At 48.4% G+C, this 16,861-nt stretch overlaps 1 protein-coding gene across 2 annotated transcripts in view; it reads right to left on the bottom strand.

Annotated features, from left to right (window-relative positions):
• The window catches only part of hspa12a (heat shock protein 12A), a 157,781-nt gene that overhangs the window by 65,107 nt on the left and 75,813 nt on the right, over positions 1–16,861 (bottom strand). For both annotated transcript variants that reach the window (XM_070874974.1, XM_070874976.1), the window contains one exon: positions 1,370–1,556. In XM_070874974.1, coding sequence (XP_070731075.1) covers positions 1,370–1,556 — 187 coding nt within the window. The remainder of the gene's footprint in view (positions 1–1,369; positions 1,557–16,861) is intronic.

The raw sequence follows: 16,861 nt of genomic DNA, 5'->3' as shown, positions 1-16,861 counted from the left end.
TCTGGCTTGAGGTGCTCCCGTACCAATGTACACAACTCCTCATACGTTTTTTCTGTTGGATCACTAGGCATGAGTAGATTCTTTATCAGACCGTAGATCTTTGAACCGTACACAGTGAGGAACATGGCCAGGCGCCGATCTGCATCGTCGACCCACTTCATTTTGTTGGCCACGAAGTACTGGTTCAAACGGCTCACAAAGTCTTTCCAATCTTCTCCCTCCATGGATCGCTCTAAAAATCCAATCGTGCTCATTTTGCAAACAAAGGTTCTTGTATTCTCGTTGCCAAATGTTATGTATGCAATATAGGTTCAAATTGAGTACTGTTTAACTAAGCAAGGTACGACCTTGCCTGTGCTTTATTTAGTCCCAAAGTGATTCACTCACAAAATGGCTGGCCTTTTATACCAGAGCAGCACCATGTGTGTGCTGTTCAATGGCCTCCAACAATGATGCCATCTGGTGGCTACCAACAGCATGTACATACATGACAGGTAGCAAATCTAATAACTTGATAGTTTTACTTGATGGGTTTTGTAGGAAACATCAACAATGTTGTGTCATAGAATCATAGAATCATAGAAATTTACAGCACGGAAGGAGGCCATTTCGGCCCATCATGTCTGCGCCGGCCGACAAAGAGCTATCCAGCCTAATCCCACTTTCCAGCTCAATCCCACTTTCCAGCTCTTGGTCCGTAGCCCCGCAGGTTACAGCACTTCAAGTGCACATCCAAGTACTTTTTAAATGTGGCGAGGGTTTCTGCCTCTACCACCCTTTCAGGCAGTGAGTTCCAGGCCTCCCACAACCCACTTGGTGAAGAAATTTCCCCTCAAATCCCCTCTAAACCTCTTACTAATTACTTTTAATCTATGCCCCCTTATTGTTGACCCCTCTGCTAAGGGAAATAGGTCCTTCCTATACACTCTATTTAGGTGCCTCATAATTTTATCCACTTCAATAAGGTCTCCCCTCAGCCTCCTCTGATCCAAAGAAAACAGACCCACCCTATCCAAGCTTGCTCATAGCCAAAATTCTCCAGTCCAGGCAACATCCTCGTAAATCTCCTCTGTACCCTCTGCATCCCTTAATGATGTCAGACCAGTCTCTAGTAGTTGAAGGCAGAATATGCAGCTGACAATGGGTGTGTACAAATGAAGGAGAAATGTCATGAACTATCCAGAGGGACTGTTTTGATTAATAGAATGGCTTCATTTAAGTGGCAGATAGATGTTCATCAGCCAATCAATAAAAGGAGTTGCCTGCACAGGGTTGAAGTCTACATGAGGCCATTTTGTTTTTTATGTTTAATTGACAATCACTATTGTGCAAATTGTTATCTTAAGTAAAATGAAGACAAGGCACTTACACTGGTTGTATGGAGCTCCATTTTGAACTTCTCAAAGTAGAGCCACTGTTTTGACTCATTTGGATCCAGATCGTGATAAAAGTCCCTGGCTGCATAACCAAAGCTGTGGTACTTTCCGTCAGGTGTCAGCAGGATAGTAGTAGGGGTCTTCTGATTGGATACGCCGGGGTCACCACCTTCCCATCGCCTAATAAAGAAAACAGTCCAATGAGATTGTAGCTGCTCTCGTCGCAGCAAATAACCTTAGTTAGTATCACACAAAGAATGTAGACTTACATACCACCTCCTGGTATCAATCCCTGCCTCCAGAGGCAAATTGTCATTGCCAGCAGAAAGTAAATGGTCACCTGTACAGATCAGCAATGAGATTTGAACAAGCCTGTGCTGCATGGACACCCAATGAGGTTGAGAAAGGTCTGCAGCCAGAATGACAACATCGTAAATCAGACTATGTACTCACTGCATATGTGCAACAACTGTTACACGTGTGGTCAGTTTGCTAAATCCACCCCCTACCCTATAAATGAGATGAATTCAGCTTAATCACAACCAGTTCATAATGTGGAAATGAGATATCTGCATTGACACTCAATCCGTACAGGAGAAAGGCTACAAGTGGACACAGTAGTGCTGACCACACATACTGAGTGCTCCAGCTTTCACTCAGATTTGTGAAGCATCATTGCATGCATGATATGTCATCATAGAAATGCTTACACAAATATCAAAGCCAGCTGGATTCTTCAGCCTTTATGGACACTCTATAACCTTAGTGACGTAACTGAGGCATACCAAATGGTCGAGACCATAAGTTGAGTATAACTATCGCCACAATATGGCTATTAGCCACCTCCATCTTTCTCCATGTCCCAACTATAACGTATTACACTAGGGAATTCTAAAGAGCATTTCTGGCAATAAACCCAATAACCCACATGTAGCTCTGGCTAATTCTGCGTTCCAGGCAGAGTTTTGCTTGGGACAGGGCATAAAGATCTGTTGAATAAAATAGCTGAATACAACATTTAATATTGACATTAAGTTTGCAGTGATCTGAAAGTCAGTTGGCACGAACCCGGAAGGACAGTCAATGGTTAATTCTGCAAAAGTTTGATTTTTAAAAAGAACACAAAGAATGAGACACCCTTTTTAAAATTCAGCGCTGAAAATACATTTTGCATTTCAAAAACGGAGCAATCATTTGGAAATTCTCAAAATGAAAGAAAACAAACATTTCTGGCTGTGACTCATTTCCCCCAGGATCCATTCCCACCCTTTCTTGTTTGAACTCACAACGACCTGTTGCAGATTTTTCTCTTTCTTTTAGCTGTAGCCCTTTGTTTAATGTGAAACTAAAATATTATTTTCCTGCTTACTTATAATCAACCAATGACTCGGCTTCAGGTCCCACACGCAGCAGAAATGAGAGATGAAAGAGAGGGCTGCAGTGTATCCAGATATTTCGAACCGCTGCACCATACTGTCTCACTATGGTTACAGGTTACTTAAATGGAATCGGGATTTTGCTGACATCCCATTGGCATTATTTGTGACTATGATTCCAGATTTATTGTATGCACCACATTCTCTATTGACTTTCTTCTCTGCGAAAAAGGAATACAGATAACAGAGCATGATCCAGCTTTGTCACCATGATTCATTCATACATCTATTTGCACTATAAAGAAAAACTTACATTTATATAGCGCCTCTCATGACCACAGGATGTTTCAAAGCGCTTTACAGCCAATGAAGTAACATAGAAACATAGAAAATGTGCAGGAGTAGGCCATTCAACCCTTCGAGCCTGCACCACCATTCAATAAGATCATGGCTGATCATTCACCTCAGTACCCCTTTCCTGCTTTCTCTCCATACCCCTTGATCCCTTTAGCCATTAGGGCCATATCTAACTCCTTCTTGAATATATCTAACAAACTGGCATCAACAACTCTCTGCGGTAGAGAATTCCACAGGTTCACCACTCTCTGGGTGAAGAAGTTTCTCCTCATCTCGGTCCTAAATGGCTTACCCCTTATCCTTCGACTGTGTCCCCTGGTTCTGGACTTCCCCAACATCGGAAACATTCTTCCTGCATCTAACCTGTCTAGTACCGTCAGAATTTTCTCTGTTTCTATGAGATCCCCTCTCATCCTTCTAAACTCCAGTGAACAAAGGCCCAGTTGATCCAGTCTCTCCTCATATGACAGTCCAGCTATCCCTGGAATCAGTCTGGTGAACCTTCGCTGCACTCCCTCAATAGCAAGAACGTCCTTCCTCAGATTAGACCAAAATTGAACACAATATGCCAGGTGAGGCCTCACAAAGGCCCTTTTCAACTGCAGTAAGACCTCCCTGCTCCTATACTCAATCTCCTAGCTATGAAGGCCAGCATACCATTTGCCTTCTTCACCGCCTGCTGTACCTAAAAGTACTTTTCGAGTAGTCACTGTTGTAATATGGGCTTAGCGGCAGCCAACAAGCTCCCACAAACAGCAATGTGATAAAGACCAGATAATCTGTTTTTGTTCTGTTGATTGAGGGATAAATATTGGCAAGGACACCGGGGATAACTTCCCTGCTCTTCTTTGAAAAAGTGCCATGGGATCTTTTACGTCCATTTGGGAGAGCAGAAGGGGCCTCGGTTTAACATCTAGTCTGGAGGACGGCACCTCTGACAGTGCAGTATACCCTAAACGGTGCACTGGAGTGTCAGCCTAGATTTTTGTGCTCAAAAACACACAACCTTCTGACTCAAAGGCGAGTGTGCTACCCACTAAGCCACAGCTGATCAAGCAGACCATCTTAGATATACAAGACTGAATTGTATACCCAATAGAATCAAACATTAGATTTGAAAGAATTCAACTTTTGGCCAATTTTATCTAAACAAATATCCGATTTTGTAAACTACATTAACATTATGGCCTATTGCATCTAAACATAGATAAATATTAAAACAACTAGGGGGAAAAATCAATTATCGATCATTTTAGCCCCAGGCGACAATTAGCGCCGGCGATCGGGAAATTGATTTTTCCCACTCTGAGGGGACTGCAGCACTAAATCTCTTAGGGTGATAGTATCGCCAAGTACAGTGCTACCCTTAACGCTAATCAATTTCAGCTGTATTCGTGTCCAGACTCATCAGACATGCTGGCTCCAACTGGATCATTAAAGGTAGGGGCTATGATGCCTCACAGCCACCAACTCACCATTCCATCTCTGCTCTTGGTGTTAAATGAGCAACATGGCTCCTCAGCGACAAAGACTGCACACCATGCACTTTGACGACGATGCCCTTCAAACTCTTGTGGAGATGATGGAGGGGTGCAACGGGCCTCCATGTTTCCTGCAACTGGCAGGAGGCCAATGCCAGCCACCTGCAGGTGCCCATGGAGGGAGGTAGCACAATGTGTGTCTGCCAGGAGTGTGGTTGGCAGGACAGCGACGCAATGTTGCAAGAACTTCAATGACCTCACTTGGGTGGTCAGGGTGAGTACATTCTTCCACAACCTCTGCATGCCACAATGCCAAGACAATTATTTGTAAACACTCTAGAAAGTGTCACATCCCAGCACTCACACACAATGTGTTCACGACTAAAAGTCACATCCACATCTCAGCTATTCAACTACGGTATGCACATGTGATAACCACATAGCTCCACAGTCACTTAAAGGCTTTTCTTTCTCTTGCAATCCAACCTGGTGTACAGTAGACGTGAGCAAGCAAGGACAGGAGGTGGTGAGGGCCCTCACTGACCTGGAACAAAGAGTTCAGGATATCATCAGCCCACAAGTGGTAGGAGCAGCAGCATGTGGCCACGTCGATCCCCATGGGGACAGTACTGGTATGTTCCTCACCGACCCCTCAAGGGACAGTACTGGTCATTCCTCACCGACACCCCCATGGGTACGGTACTGGTACGTTCCTCACCGACCCCTCTGGGGACAGTACTGGTACGTTCCTCACTGACGCCCCCCATGGGGACAGTACTGGTACGTTCCTCACTGATGCCCCCCCATGGGGACAGTACTGGTACGTTCCTCACTGACGCCCCCCATGGGGACAGTACTGGTACGTTCCTCACCGACTCCCCCTGTGGACAGTACTGGTACATTCCTCACCGACTCCCCCCGGGGACAGTACTGGTACGTTCCTCACCGACCCCCCCCATGGGGACAGTACTGGTACATTCCTCACCGACCCCCCCTGGGGACAGTACTGGTACATTCCTCACTGACACCCCCCATGGGGATAGTACTGGTACGTTCTTCACCAACCTCCCCTGGGGACAGTACTGGTACGTTCCTCACCGACTCCCCCCTGGGGACAGTACTGGTACGTTCCTCACCGACCCCCCCCCCTGGGGACAGTACTGGTACGTTCTTCACCAACGCCCCCCCCCCCCCGGGGACAGTACTGGTACGTTCCTCACCGACCCCCCCCTGGGGACAGTACTGGTACGTTCCTCACCAACCCCCCCTGGGGACAGTACTGGTACATTCCTCATTGACCCCCCCATGGGGACAGTACTGGTACGTTCCTCACTGACTCCCCCCTGGGGACAGTACTGGTATGTTCCTCACCGACCCCCCCTGGGGACAGTACTGGTATGTTCCTCACCGACCCCCCCTGGGGACAGTACTGGTATGTTCCTCACCGACCCCCCCATGGGGACAGTACAGGTACATTCCTCACCGACCCCCCCCCCCCCATGGGGACAGTACTGGTACATTCCTCACCGACCCCCCCCCATGGGGACAGTACTGGTACGTTCCTCACCGACTCCCCCCTGGGGACAGTACTGGTATGTTCCTCACCGACCCCCCCTGGGGACAGTACTGGTATGTTCCTCACCGACCCCCCCATGGGGACAGTACTGGTACATTCCTCACCGACCCCCCCCCCATGGGGACAGTACTTGTATGTTCCTCACCGACCCCCCCTGGGGACAGTACTGGTATGTTCCTCACCGACCCCCCCATGGGGACAGTACTGGTACATTCCTCACCGACCCCCCCCCCATGGGGACAGTACTGGTATGTCCCTCACCTCTCCCTCTTCCCTCATGATACTTCCCCCTCAAACCACAAGCCTTTCCTATTTTATATTAGTGCAGTGTCTCCATTCCTTGTTCCCTTCCTGTCCCTCCTCTGAACCTAACCATATTTTTGTGCCTTTATGGTTTCAGATGATGAGCCAGCACAGCAGCAGCCTGTCCAGCAGCCTCCCAATGAGAGTAGCAAGAGAGAGGAGGACAAAGGACAGGAAACCATCAGCTCAGACACAGTCACCTCAGCAAGCTGCCCCCTGACACTGGGGAGACGGTAGAGCAGGCAATATTCCTGGCCTTCGATGAGGGTGATGCTCCGGGCCCCAGCGGCATGCAGCAATGCCATGGGACAAGGGAAGCTCAAGGGCCTGTGCCCTGGTGGGTAGGTTCGTGTGCAGCTTCTGCTCAGCAGGACTCCGAGGAGGACCTTGACGTAGAGGCTTTGGTCAGACGGTCAGTGGGCATGCACAGCGAGCTTATGGGTGCTATGGCAATGGCGCCCGAGAGCATGGGCGCAATTGCTAGGCGTTTGGAGGAGTCCACCTCCAGCATTGCACGTATCTCCCAGCACACCTCGAACAGCTTCCAAAGGATGGTCGACTCGCAGAAAGACGGTGGGGACCTGGACCTCATGCCGTGTGTCATGGGTGAGGTGGCAACAGCAGCTATTTCAGCATAGGCCGAAGTGATGCAACAGCTTACTGCTGCAATGGAGTCAGTGGTTGGTGGCATCCACTCTCAGTGTGTCTCATGCAGACTCAGTCTGCTCTGGTGCAGACTCAGGTTGATGCCACGCAAGCACTGACTACTGCCATCGTTTCTGGGTTCCCCGCAGTCCAACGGGGATCTCACAGTGCCGCAACAGGCCAGCAATCTGTTCTCCAGCACATTGCTCCGAATGCTGAGGCACTGCCTTGGGGGGGAGTGACAGTGTGTCGGTTGAAATGGAAGGTGCCGTCCTGTCTCAGGATGACAGTATTCCGGCTCCCACCATTGCCACTTTGCCATTGCACTTGGCGCTGTCTGCACCCCAGCTGTCCGAGACTGCTGCCGCCCAGCCTGAGGTGGTATAGTCTGCAGCCGGGCCTTCCAGGCCCAGAGCTGGTCGAAGGCGTCCTGCAAGGCCATCTGCAGTCTCTGTTGCAGAGTGAGCAGCCTGCTACCAGCCTTGCTGCAGGCACTGGGGCCCCATTAAGGAGGAGCGGTAGGGCAAGGAGGGGAGGAGAAGGGACCGGAAGGAAAATATGGCAAAAAAGGGAAGTAACCCACTTTTGTTGAGATGGCCAGATGAATAACTTGTAAATATATTCTTGATGCTGGTTGTGGTTTATTATCTTTGATTAGCAAACGGTTGTTTGGACAAATTTATTATTGTTGTTGTTGTTGTCGTGGTTAAAATTGTGGGTACATATGGGTGATGTTAGGGGTTGTAATAAATGGGTCATTTTAAAGTTCATATTTGGTCCTGTTTTTCATTTGCCATGTGCTGGGTGAGAAGATCTGTGCAGTGCACACTGCCCTGTGTCCATGCAGCCCAATTGCCATGTGGTATGTGCTTCAGTGGAAACGCTGCATAATGAGGCACTGATGCACTGCCCTTGCAGAAGCAACATCGGCATGCTCCCTCCTCCATTGCTGCTCCTCCTCCTTCTGAGGCAGACCTGCATTCTCTGGTAGCAATGGCTGGGCCCTCTCAATGGCCAGGTTGTGCAGCATGCAGCGCACAACAATGGAAAGGGAGACACGATCAGGGGAGTACTGCAGGGCTCCACCAGAGCGGTCAAGGCATCGGAACCGTTGTTTGAGCACCCCGACAGGTCGGTTCGATGAGGTTCCTGGAGGCAGCATGGCTCTCATTATATGCAGCTCAGCAGGAGTGTTGGGGTTGCGGAGGGATGTCACTAATCGGGTGGCGAGTGCATAACCCTTGACCCCGCGCAGCCATCCGTGAGCTCCACGTGGTGATTGGAAGAGTTGTGTAACAGTGGCCTGTTGCAGGATGAATGAATCGTGGGTTCTGCCAGGATGGCAGGCATTGACGGCGAGGATGATCTGCCTGTGGTCGCACCCCAACTGAACATTCAGAGCCTTTGCAGTTAGTGAACACCTCTGGGTTGTGATAACGTGCCCATAATACCACGTGGGTGCAGTCAATGGCGCCTTGAACCATGGGGAAGCCCGCTATCCTTGCAAATCCAATTTGCATTCCTGCTGCTTCTCCCTCTACATGTTACATGAGAGAAGGTCCCTTTTCTTGCTCTACAGAGCGTCTGTTACATGCTGGAAACAGCAATGGACTGCGAACTGTGAAATGTTTGCTATAGCCCCTGCTGTAGCCTGGAAGGAGCCGCCAGTGTAGAAATTGAGAGCCACTGTGACCTTAACTGCCATTGATAGTGAAATGACTTAACTTCTGCAATGCACTCCTGGCCGGCTTCCCACATTCTACACTATGTAAACTTGAGGTCATCCAAAACTCGGCAGCCCGTGTCTTAACTCGCACAAAGTCCTGATCACCCATTACCCCAGTATTTGCTGACCTACATTGGCTCCACCTCCCCCCTCACATCAGAACCCCCCCCCCTCAGGATTGGATCCCCCACGTGGTCGGGGAACACCCCCTCCCCCGAGGTGGGGCATTGCAACCCCCTGGGGTTGGGGCCCACAGCTAACTGTGTGGTTGCTGCCTCCCCTCTTGCCCCCCCCCCCACCTGACTGGAAGCCAGCCCGTCAATCAGGCAGACTTCTGGATGGGGAACCTGTCTGTGACATCACACACTCGCTGTGGAGTTAAAACCTCCATCGACTGCAGTGGAACTGAATATCAGGCGCTGCGTATAACGGGTGGCTGATCCGATACTTCCTGCTTTGCCCCACCGACCGAAACGAATTTCTAGTCCGAAGTGTCTGATTTAGCACCTCCAGGCAAGTTCAAAATATTGTCATCAGCAATTAGTGCTAAAACTGGACTTCAAACAAGCATGTCTTATTAGCACAGCATCCATTTAGTGCCAGTCTTCCCTCTTTCCCCAAAATAAACCCCAATGTGGACAGTGTGCAGAGGAAGTGATTACATTTACAACACAAAGGCTACTGCTATTGAAAGATGTCCATTTTGGGCACTTTATGCAGTAGAACTTCTTTCAAGTCAAAAATGAAAGCTACGAAAGTGTACAATGAAAATAAACATGCAACAGTTATGGCCATTGGTTTACGGTGACTGAACAAATCAGATTCTGTGCTATTACTTTGGATGCTGGGCTTTGTAACTGGTTTTAGGATCACATTCCTCAGTTCTGACCCTGTATAGTTAGAGCAGCTGCCTCATGGCAATGATAGAGGTTATAGTTTGTTTTCGTTACATGGAATTCTAGGGATTCTCCAGATTCTTTACAGATGTTTTGGGAATAACGTTCAGCAATTTGGTTTATTTCTCCAAGATAAATGCTAATCAACCATGCAAAATGGTCACAACAATCCTAGCAAAGGGAGCAAGGTCAAACAAAATATCTGCAGCAAATTCCTCTGAAATACTTCCTGTCAAAATTCAACCCTTTTCAGAATTCTTTACAAGTACACCACATACTTATAGGCTTTGCTGAACATCTGGGAACAGCAGGACGAACAGATATTGCCCACTTTATAATGATGAATGAAGGTCAGTCTTATCACACAACCGGTATAAATCCAACATCCATTTAACACTAATAAGGGGGGATTTTCGGGTCTGCTGCACTCCATTTTTTGCCCCGGAGCGGCAGCAATGGCGGCGGTGAGGTCTTCTGGGCGGGCAGTCAGCCTCCAGCGCCCCGTGGGATCTTCAGGTCCGGTTTTGCGGCAGCGAGGAACAGCACCGCCCGGAAGAGCTGCGCCGGTGTGCAACGCCCCTGGTTGCGATACTGGCGCGAATTTTGACTTCAGCCCGACCCGTACGCCCCGCAGTTCAACCCCCGCAGTGAACACCTGGGAAATCAGGCGGTCCAACCTATATCGACTGCAGAGAGGTAAGTAATGGATTCCTCAGGTAAGTGTGATTGTTTCTTCATCTAGTTTTTTTGCCACTTATGTTGTGGTGGCGTGAGCAATGTTTTGGGAATGATTTTGTGGTGGGGGGGGTTAGTTTTTTTTCCTCCCCAGGTGTTTCTCAGAGCGCTCCCAGCCCGGCTCTTTAGCTCAGGATTTTCCCATCCTAGCACCCAAGAGATGGGTACAACGCCTCCCTTAGCACTGCACCCCCTGACTCAAGGCCCAGCTGCCCAATTTTATTTACCGAGGCCCAAACTGTTCCCAGGTGCAAACTTCACCACCTCGCCGCCATTACTGCCCTGAAATCAGCAAAGCCAAGAATCAAGCCCATACGAATTAGCCTAATTGCAACATTGAGGGGGCGATTTTTGACAGCTCCTTTTGGTGCTAAAGAGCCTGCGTGGTGGACAAGATGGGGTCTTGAGTGGAAACGCTGGTTTAGCCTGCATTTCTCGCAAGACACCACCTTGGTAAAGGAGTTGAAGCTTGCGGTAGGAACAGCCGCCCGGAGGATCGTTAAGCAGCTGATTGCCACTTAAATTGCCTGTTGGCGCTCATTAACGAGTCTGCCCGGCATTTTGATGGATAGCGCTTGAACTAACACCCTGCCCTAACAGCGGCCAGCTGATTGGGAGTACACAAGCTATTGCTGAGGATTTCGAGCACTACTTAAAGGTATATCACCTTTTACTTTTCACTGGGGGTTTGAAGAGGACTTTTGAAACACATCCGGAGACTCTCTGGAACTTTGTCAAGACTTCACCAACACCCAATCAACATTTATTCTGGAAATTCCCTGAGACTTCATCTAAAACGAGTGAGTGCTGTGCTACTCTACATTATTGGACAGCTTATAGGAGTCACCAGGAGAAAGGGAGTCCTTGGCCATGGGCATCTTGCAGTCGGAATGGGAGGAGGACACGAGGCCAGGCAGAGCAGCACCAGCTGCTGCAAGAGAGAGAGACAGGAGGGCTAAGTGGATTTCTGCTGCTCCTTACATTTCCTTTCATTTCCCTGTTCCATCTGGGCACCTGCCCTGATCACTTGTGTGAAAATACAAAACAAATGGATTTTTGAAATGTCTCATGTGCACACATTCTGGTGATGTCACTGCATCAGTGGATGTGGGATGGCTGGAACTTCCGCTCTCCGCTTTGGCCCACCATGACGCTGTCCCAAATCTCAAGGATGGAGTCATGACTTTAATAGGGGCAAGCTTCTGCACCAGTTGTGGCACACCCACCCAGGGGAGCAGACAGAATCGCAACGTGGCAGAGAAAGGGATCCACAGACCAGTTGGGTTAAAGATTTATGGTACGTTTTCTCACTTCCTCTCATGAAGGCAGTCCCAAAATCTAACGGCAGTCTGTACAATCCACAATGGCATCTGTACCTGCTTTTTCGCTGTATCTTTCAGTGGCATCGCTGGCAGAATTTCTGGGAGAGGCCAGGAAGAACCCCCAAACACATCCTCAAACTTGCCTAAAGAGGCACCAATCCCAACTATTTCACAATTTAGCCTTCCTGCTTTAAGCCAACTTACAGTTCCTCTGCCATCATAACGCCTGACTTCTGCCCAAGAAGCAGCAGAAGTTCTAGGCTAAAGATTTGTGTGGTTATAAGAGGGAGGGGCAAGGCCATGGAGGGATTTGAACACAAGGATGTGTTCTTGTATCTACACACTCAACTGAATCAAACTGGAGTGGATAAGTATTCTGTGCACACGAGAGATCCTCAGGAGTCAGGAACTCTCTTCACTTCAGCAGCATAACTATATTTGGCACGTAGAGTAGCTTGGGCTCTTCTCTTTGTAATGAATATTGTTTATAGTTGAAGAGTCAGTGGATAACTTACTGGCACTGTTGTTTCCAGTGCACTTTGCTGAGCAGCAGAATGAATGCAGGAGCAATTATGGGTTATGACATTATGGAAGAGCAGACGATGGAGACACAGAAAGCAAGCCTCCAATGCAAATGTGCCTCAGCACTGTGCTCATCAGCTGTGGCAGGCTGAAGTGATTCCGTGCAGGGTACAAAGACCAGGAGCTGATCCAGGTGCAGGCTGAGGCTCGGAATGAGCAGACAAATGATCACCAAGTTGTTCCTCGTGCTGCAGGAAGATTTGCAGCTAAATACCCCAACAGCGACAGTCTCTGATTCAAGACCAATTCTGCACTGATTTTCCATACCGCTGATATTTTGCAAGCACTCAAGGGCCGAAATGACTCCTTTTTTTTTTTAAGGCCCGTTTTTGGGATTTTAACTAAACCACCACTAGCTACACTGCTGCCGATTACTTTTCTACATTTTGTTATGTATGTCAGAGTGAGGGATGACAGCGCTGGGGATTGGAGCACTTTTCCATTTGGGCATCAAGTGTCGCCATCAAGCTCTGCCAGTCAGAAACAGAACAGCTAAATGCACAGTAATACACCCTCCATAAGATAAAGAGGTCGATAAGGCGGTAACGGGGCGGTAAGGCCTTACCACCCAGAAGGCAGGTGGATGGTGCGGAACAGGTTTCCGGCGCGCTCCGACTTTCCACCCCGCCCAATGCTCCGACCCCTTGTCGGCCACGCGTCGACCCTTTTCTGCTCCGCGGGGAAAATTGTCCTGTGGGAGCGCGGCCTCCGTCGGTTGGTGCCTCTGTCAACTTCGCGAGGCGGAAAGCTGCCACTGGCTGGGTGGTGCGGCTCCCTTAAAGGGGAGGGTGTACCGCCCCAGCCACCATTTTGTTTTAATTGTCAGCTGACTCTGCCATCGGCCCGACAATGGCAGCCTCCTCTTCGGTGCTGGGTCGCTGGCCCAGTCGAACCCCTCCCTGGTGGCCCAGTGGGCGCCAACGAGGCCTCACAAGACAACGCAGCGTCCCTCCCCTTTAAGTGAAGGGGAGGAACGTTGCTACGCATCAGCACGACTTGGCATGTCCGCGTCACGCTGATGTCGTCCCTGACGTGCTCAGCGCAGCGGTGATGGACACCACCCCTCTCCCGAAGCAAACCCGTCCCTACACTGCCTCAAACAGCACCCCAAAGCACTGGGAGACAGTGACAAAGTTAAAGTGACAACTTTTCCACCTCTTCCCTCCAACTCCCGCCGGGCAGTGATAATTCGACTAATTCAAACTTTCCAGCCCTCAGTGAACTTAAATAATTTACCTCTAAAGAAGGAAAATGAGAGGAGGTAGTTTACTACTGCAGCGGAGGAGGAAAACAGGCAGCACCTTATATACCCTGTCTGATTTCCCAGTGCTCCCATGGGGAGCTTGGGGTTAAGTCACACTATTGGGAGAGCGCAGGGTGTTTTACTGTGCATTTAGCTGTTCAGACTGGGAGAGCCTGATGGTGACACTTAATAAGAACATAAGAAATAGGAGCAGGATGAGACCATCGTCCCCTCAAGATTTCTCCACCATTCAATAAAATTATGCCCAAAAAGAAAAGCGCTCCACTCCCCAGCGCAGTCATCCCTCACCCTGACATACATACATAAAATGCAGAAAAGAAATCGGCAGCAGTGTAACCCAGTGACGATGTTAAGTTTACAGGGGACAGACCTAGTGGACCTGATTGCCAACAGATTGGTTCTTTGCCTTTATAGAAACATTGAAACATAGAAAATAGGTGCAGGAGTAAGCCATTCGGTCCTTCGAGCCTGCACCACCATTCAACAAGATCATGGCTGATCATTCACCTCAGTACCCCTTTCCTACTTTCTCTCCATACCCCTTGATCCCTTTAGCCATAAGGGCCATATTTAACTCCCTCTTGAAAATATCCAATGAACTGGCATCAACAACTCTCTGCGGTAGGGAATTCTACAGGTTAACAACTCTCTAAATGAAGAAGTTTCTCCTTATCTCGGTCCTAAATGGCTTACCCCTTATCCTTAGACTGTGTCCCCTGGTTCTGGATTTCCCCAACATCGGGAACATTCTTCCTGCATCTAACCTGTCCAGTCCCGTCAGAATTTTATGTTTCTATGACATCCCCTCTCATCCTTCTAAACTCCAGTGAATACAGGCCCAGTCGATCCAGTCTCTCCTCATATGTCAGTCCTGCCATCCCGGGAATCAGTCTGGTGAACCTTCGCTGCACTCCCTCAATAGCAAGAACGTCCTTCCTCAGATTAGGAGACCAAAACTGAACACAATATTCCAGGTGAGGCCTCACCAAGTCCCTGTACAAATGAAGTAAGATCTCACTGCTCCTATACTCAAATCCCCTAGCTATGAAGGCCAACATACCATTTGCCTTCTTCACCGCCTGCTGTACCTGCATGCCAACTTTCGATGACTAATGTACCATGGCATCCAGGTCTTGTTGCACCTCCCCTTTTCCTAATCTGCCGCCATTCAGATAATATTCTGCCTTCATGTTTTTGCCACCAAAGTGGATAACCTCACATTTATCCACATTATACTGCATCTGCCATGCATTTGCCCACTCACCTAACCTGTCCAAGTCACGCTGCAGCCTCTTAGCATCCTCCTTCACAGCTCACACCGCCATCCAGCTTAGTGTCATCTGCAAACTTGGAGATATTACACTCAATTCCTTCATCTAAATCATTAATGTATATTGTAAATAGCTGGGGTCCCAGCTCTGAGCCCTGCGGCACCCCACTAGTAACTGCCTGCCATTCTGAAAAGGACCCATTTATCCCAACTCTCTGCTTCCTGTCTGCCAACCAGTTCTCTATCCACGTCAGTGCATTACCCCTAATACCATGCGCTTTAATTTTGCACACCAATCTCTTGTGTGGGACCTTGTCAAAAGCCTTTTGAAAGTCCAAATACACCACATCCACTGGTTCTCCCTTGTCCACTCTACTAGTTACATCCTCAAAAAATTCCAGAAGATTTGTTAAGCATGATTTCCCTTTCATAAATCCATGCTGACTTGGACCGATCCTGTCACTGCTTTCCAAATGCGCTGCTATTTCATTTTTAATAATTGATTCCAACATTTTCCCACTACTGATGTCAGGCTAACCAGTCTATAATTTCCCATTTTCTCTCTCCCTCCTTTTTTAAAAAGTGGTGTTACATTAGCTACCCTCCAGTCCATAGGAACTGATCCAGAGTTGATAGACTGTTGGAAAATGATCACCAATGCATCCACTATTTCTAGGCCACTTCCTTAAATACTCTGGGATGCAGACTATCAGGCCCGAGGGATTTATCGGCCTTCAATATCATCAATTTCCCTAACACAATTTCCCGCCTATTAAGGATTTCCTTCAGTTCCTCCTTCTCACTAGACCCTCTGTCATTTAGTATTTCCGGAAGGTTATTTGTGTCTTCCTTTGTGAAGACAGAACCAAAGTATTTGTTCAAATGGTCTGCCATTTCTTTGTTCCCAATTATAAATTCACCTGAATCTGACTGCAAGGGACCTACATTTGTCTTCACTTATCTTTGTCTCTTCACATATCTATAGAAGCTTTTGCAGTCAGTTTTAATGTTCCCAGCAAGCTTCCTCTCATACTCTATTTCCCCCCTCCTAATTAAACCCTTTGTCCTTTTGGAATACGTGAGCCCCCATGCTGGGCTGCAAATGGAGCCCTCGGACCGCAAGTCTACGTTCTGACCGCAATTTCTGTGCCATTATGATATTCTCCCAGTACGTTGCGCGTGCAAGAGGAGCAATCAGTTCATGGAAATGGGATTTCTAGCTGCCCTTAAAGGGGTACTTCTTTTTTCTTGTGAAAATGGTCAGGGTTAGACTAGCCCCACTGGCTTTGTTGGACCTGCAGTGAAGTGTGGTCCCATTTGGAGGAAAGGGCCATCCTTCCAATAAAGATTACCGTCAGAACATCTTGGATGGAGGTGGTGAAGTGCATAAATGAAGTCTCACCTGTGGCCCAAATGTGGGATCGGGTGAGTAGGAACCAATGTAACGTTGCCAAAGTCAGTGTGAAAACATGTGGCAACATTAGAACCGATTGTCTTGCCGAAATTCTTCATTGTTCCTCGCTCTCAACCTAATACTCAGAGGGAGAATGCAAGGAGTCTTGCCAAACACTGCTGTTTGAGGTTAGCCCATTTTCATCCATTTCAGTGGGCTATGTTACCATATGACAGTGCTGCCTGGGTTGGCCATTGAGTGGGTCAAGTACCAAGTGCTATGCCAGCACAAGGCTCCTCACAGCTGAAATGTTAACACACTCACATAAGGTGGTTGTTGTCCTGGACACTTTGGTGGAACTCATCTTCGCAATTCTTTTTCTTACACGTGTCAGCCGTGGCTCAGTGGGTAGCACTCTTGCCTCTGAGTTAGAAGATTGTGGGTTCAAGCCCCACTCCAGAGACTTAAGCACAAAAATCTAGGCTGACACTCCAGTGCAGTACTGAGGGAGTGCTGCACTGTTGGAGGTGCCATCTTTCTGTTGAGACCTTACACTGAG

Source organism: Pristiophorus japonicus, chromosome 3, assembly GCF_044704955.1.
Source record: "Pristiophorus japonicus isolate sPriJap1 chromosome 3, sPriJap1.hap1, whole genome shotgun sequence".
NCBI lineage: Eukaryota > Metazoa > Chordata > Chondrichthyes > Pristiophoridae > Pristiophorus > Pristiophorus japonicus.
This window is presented reverse-complemented; position numbering and strand designations above follow the sequence as displayed.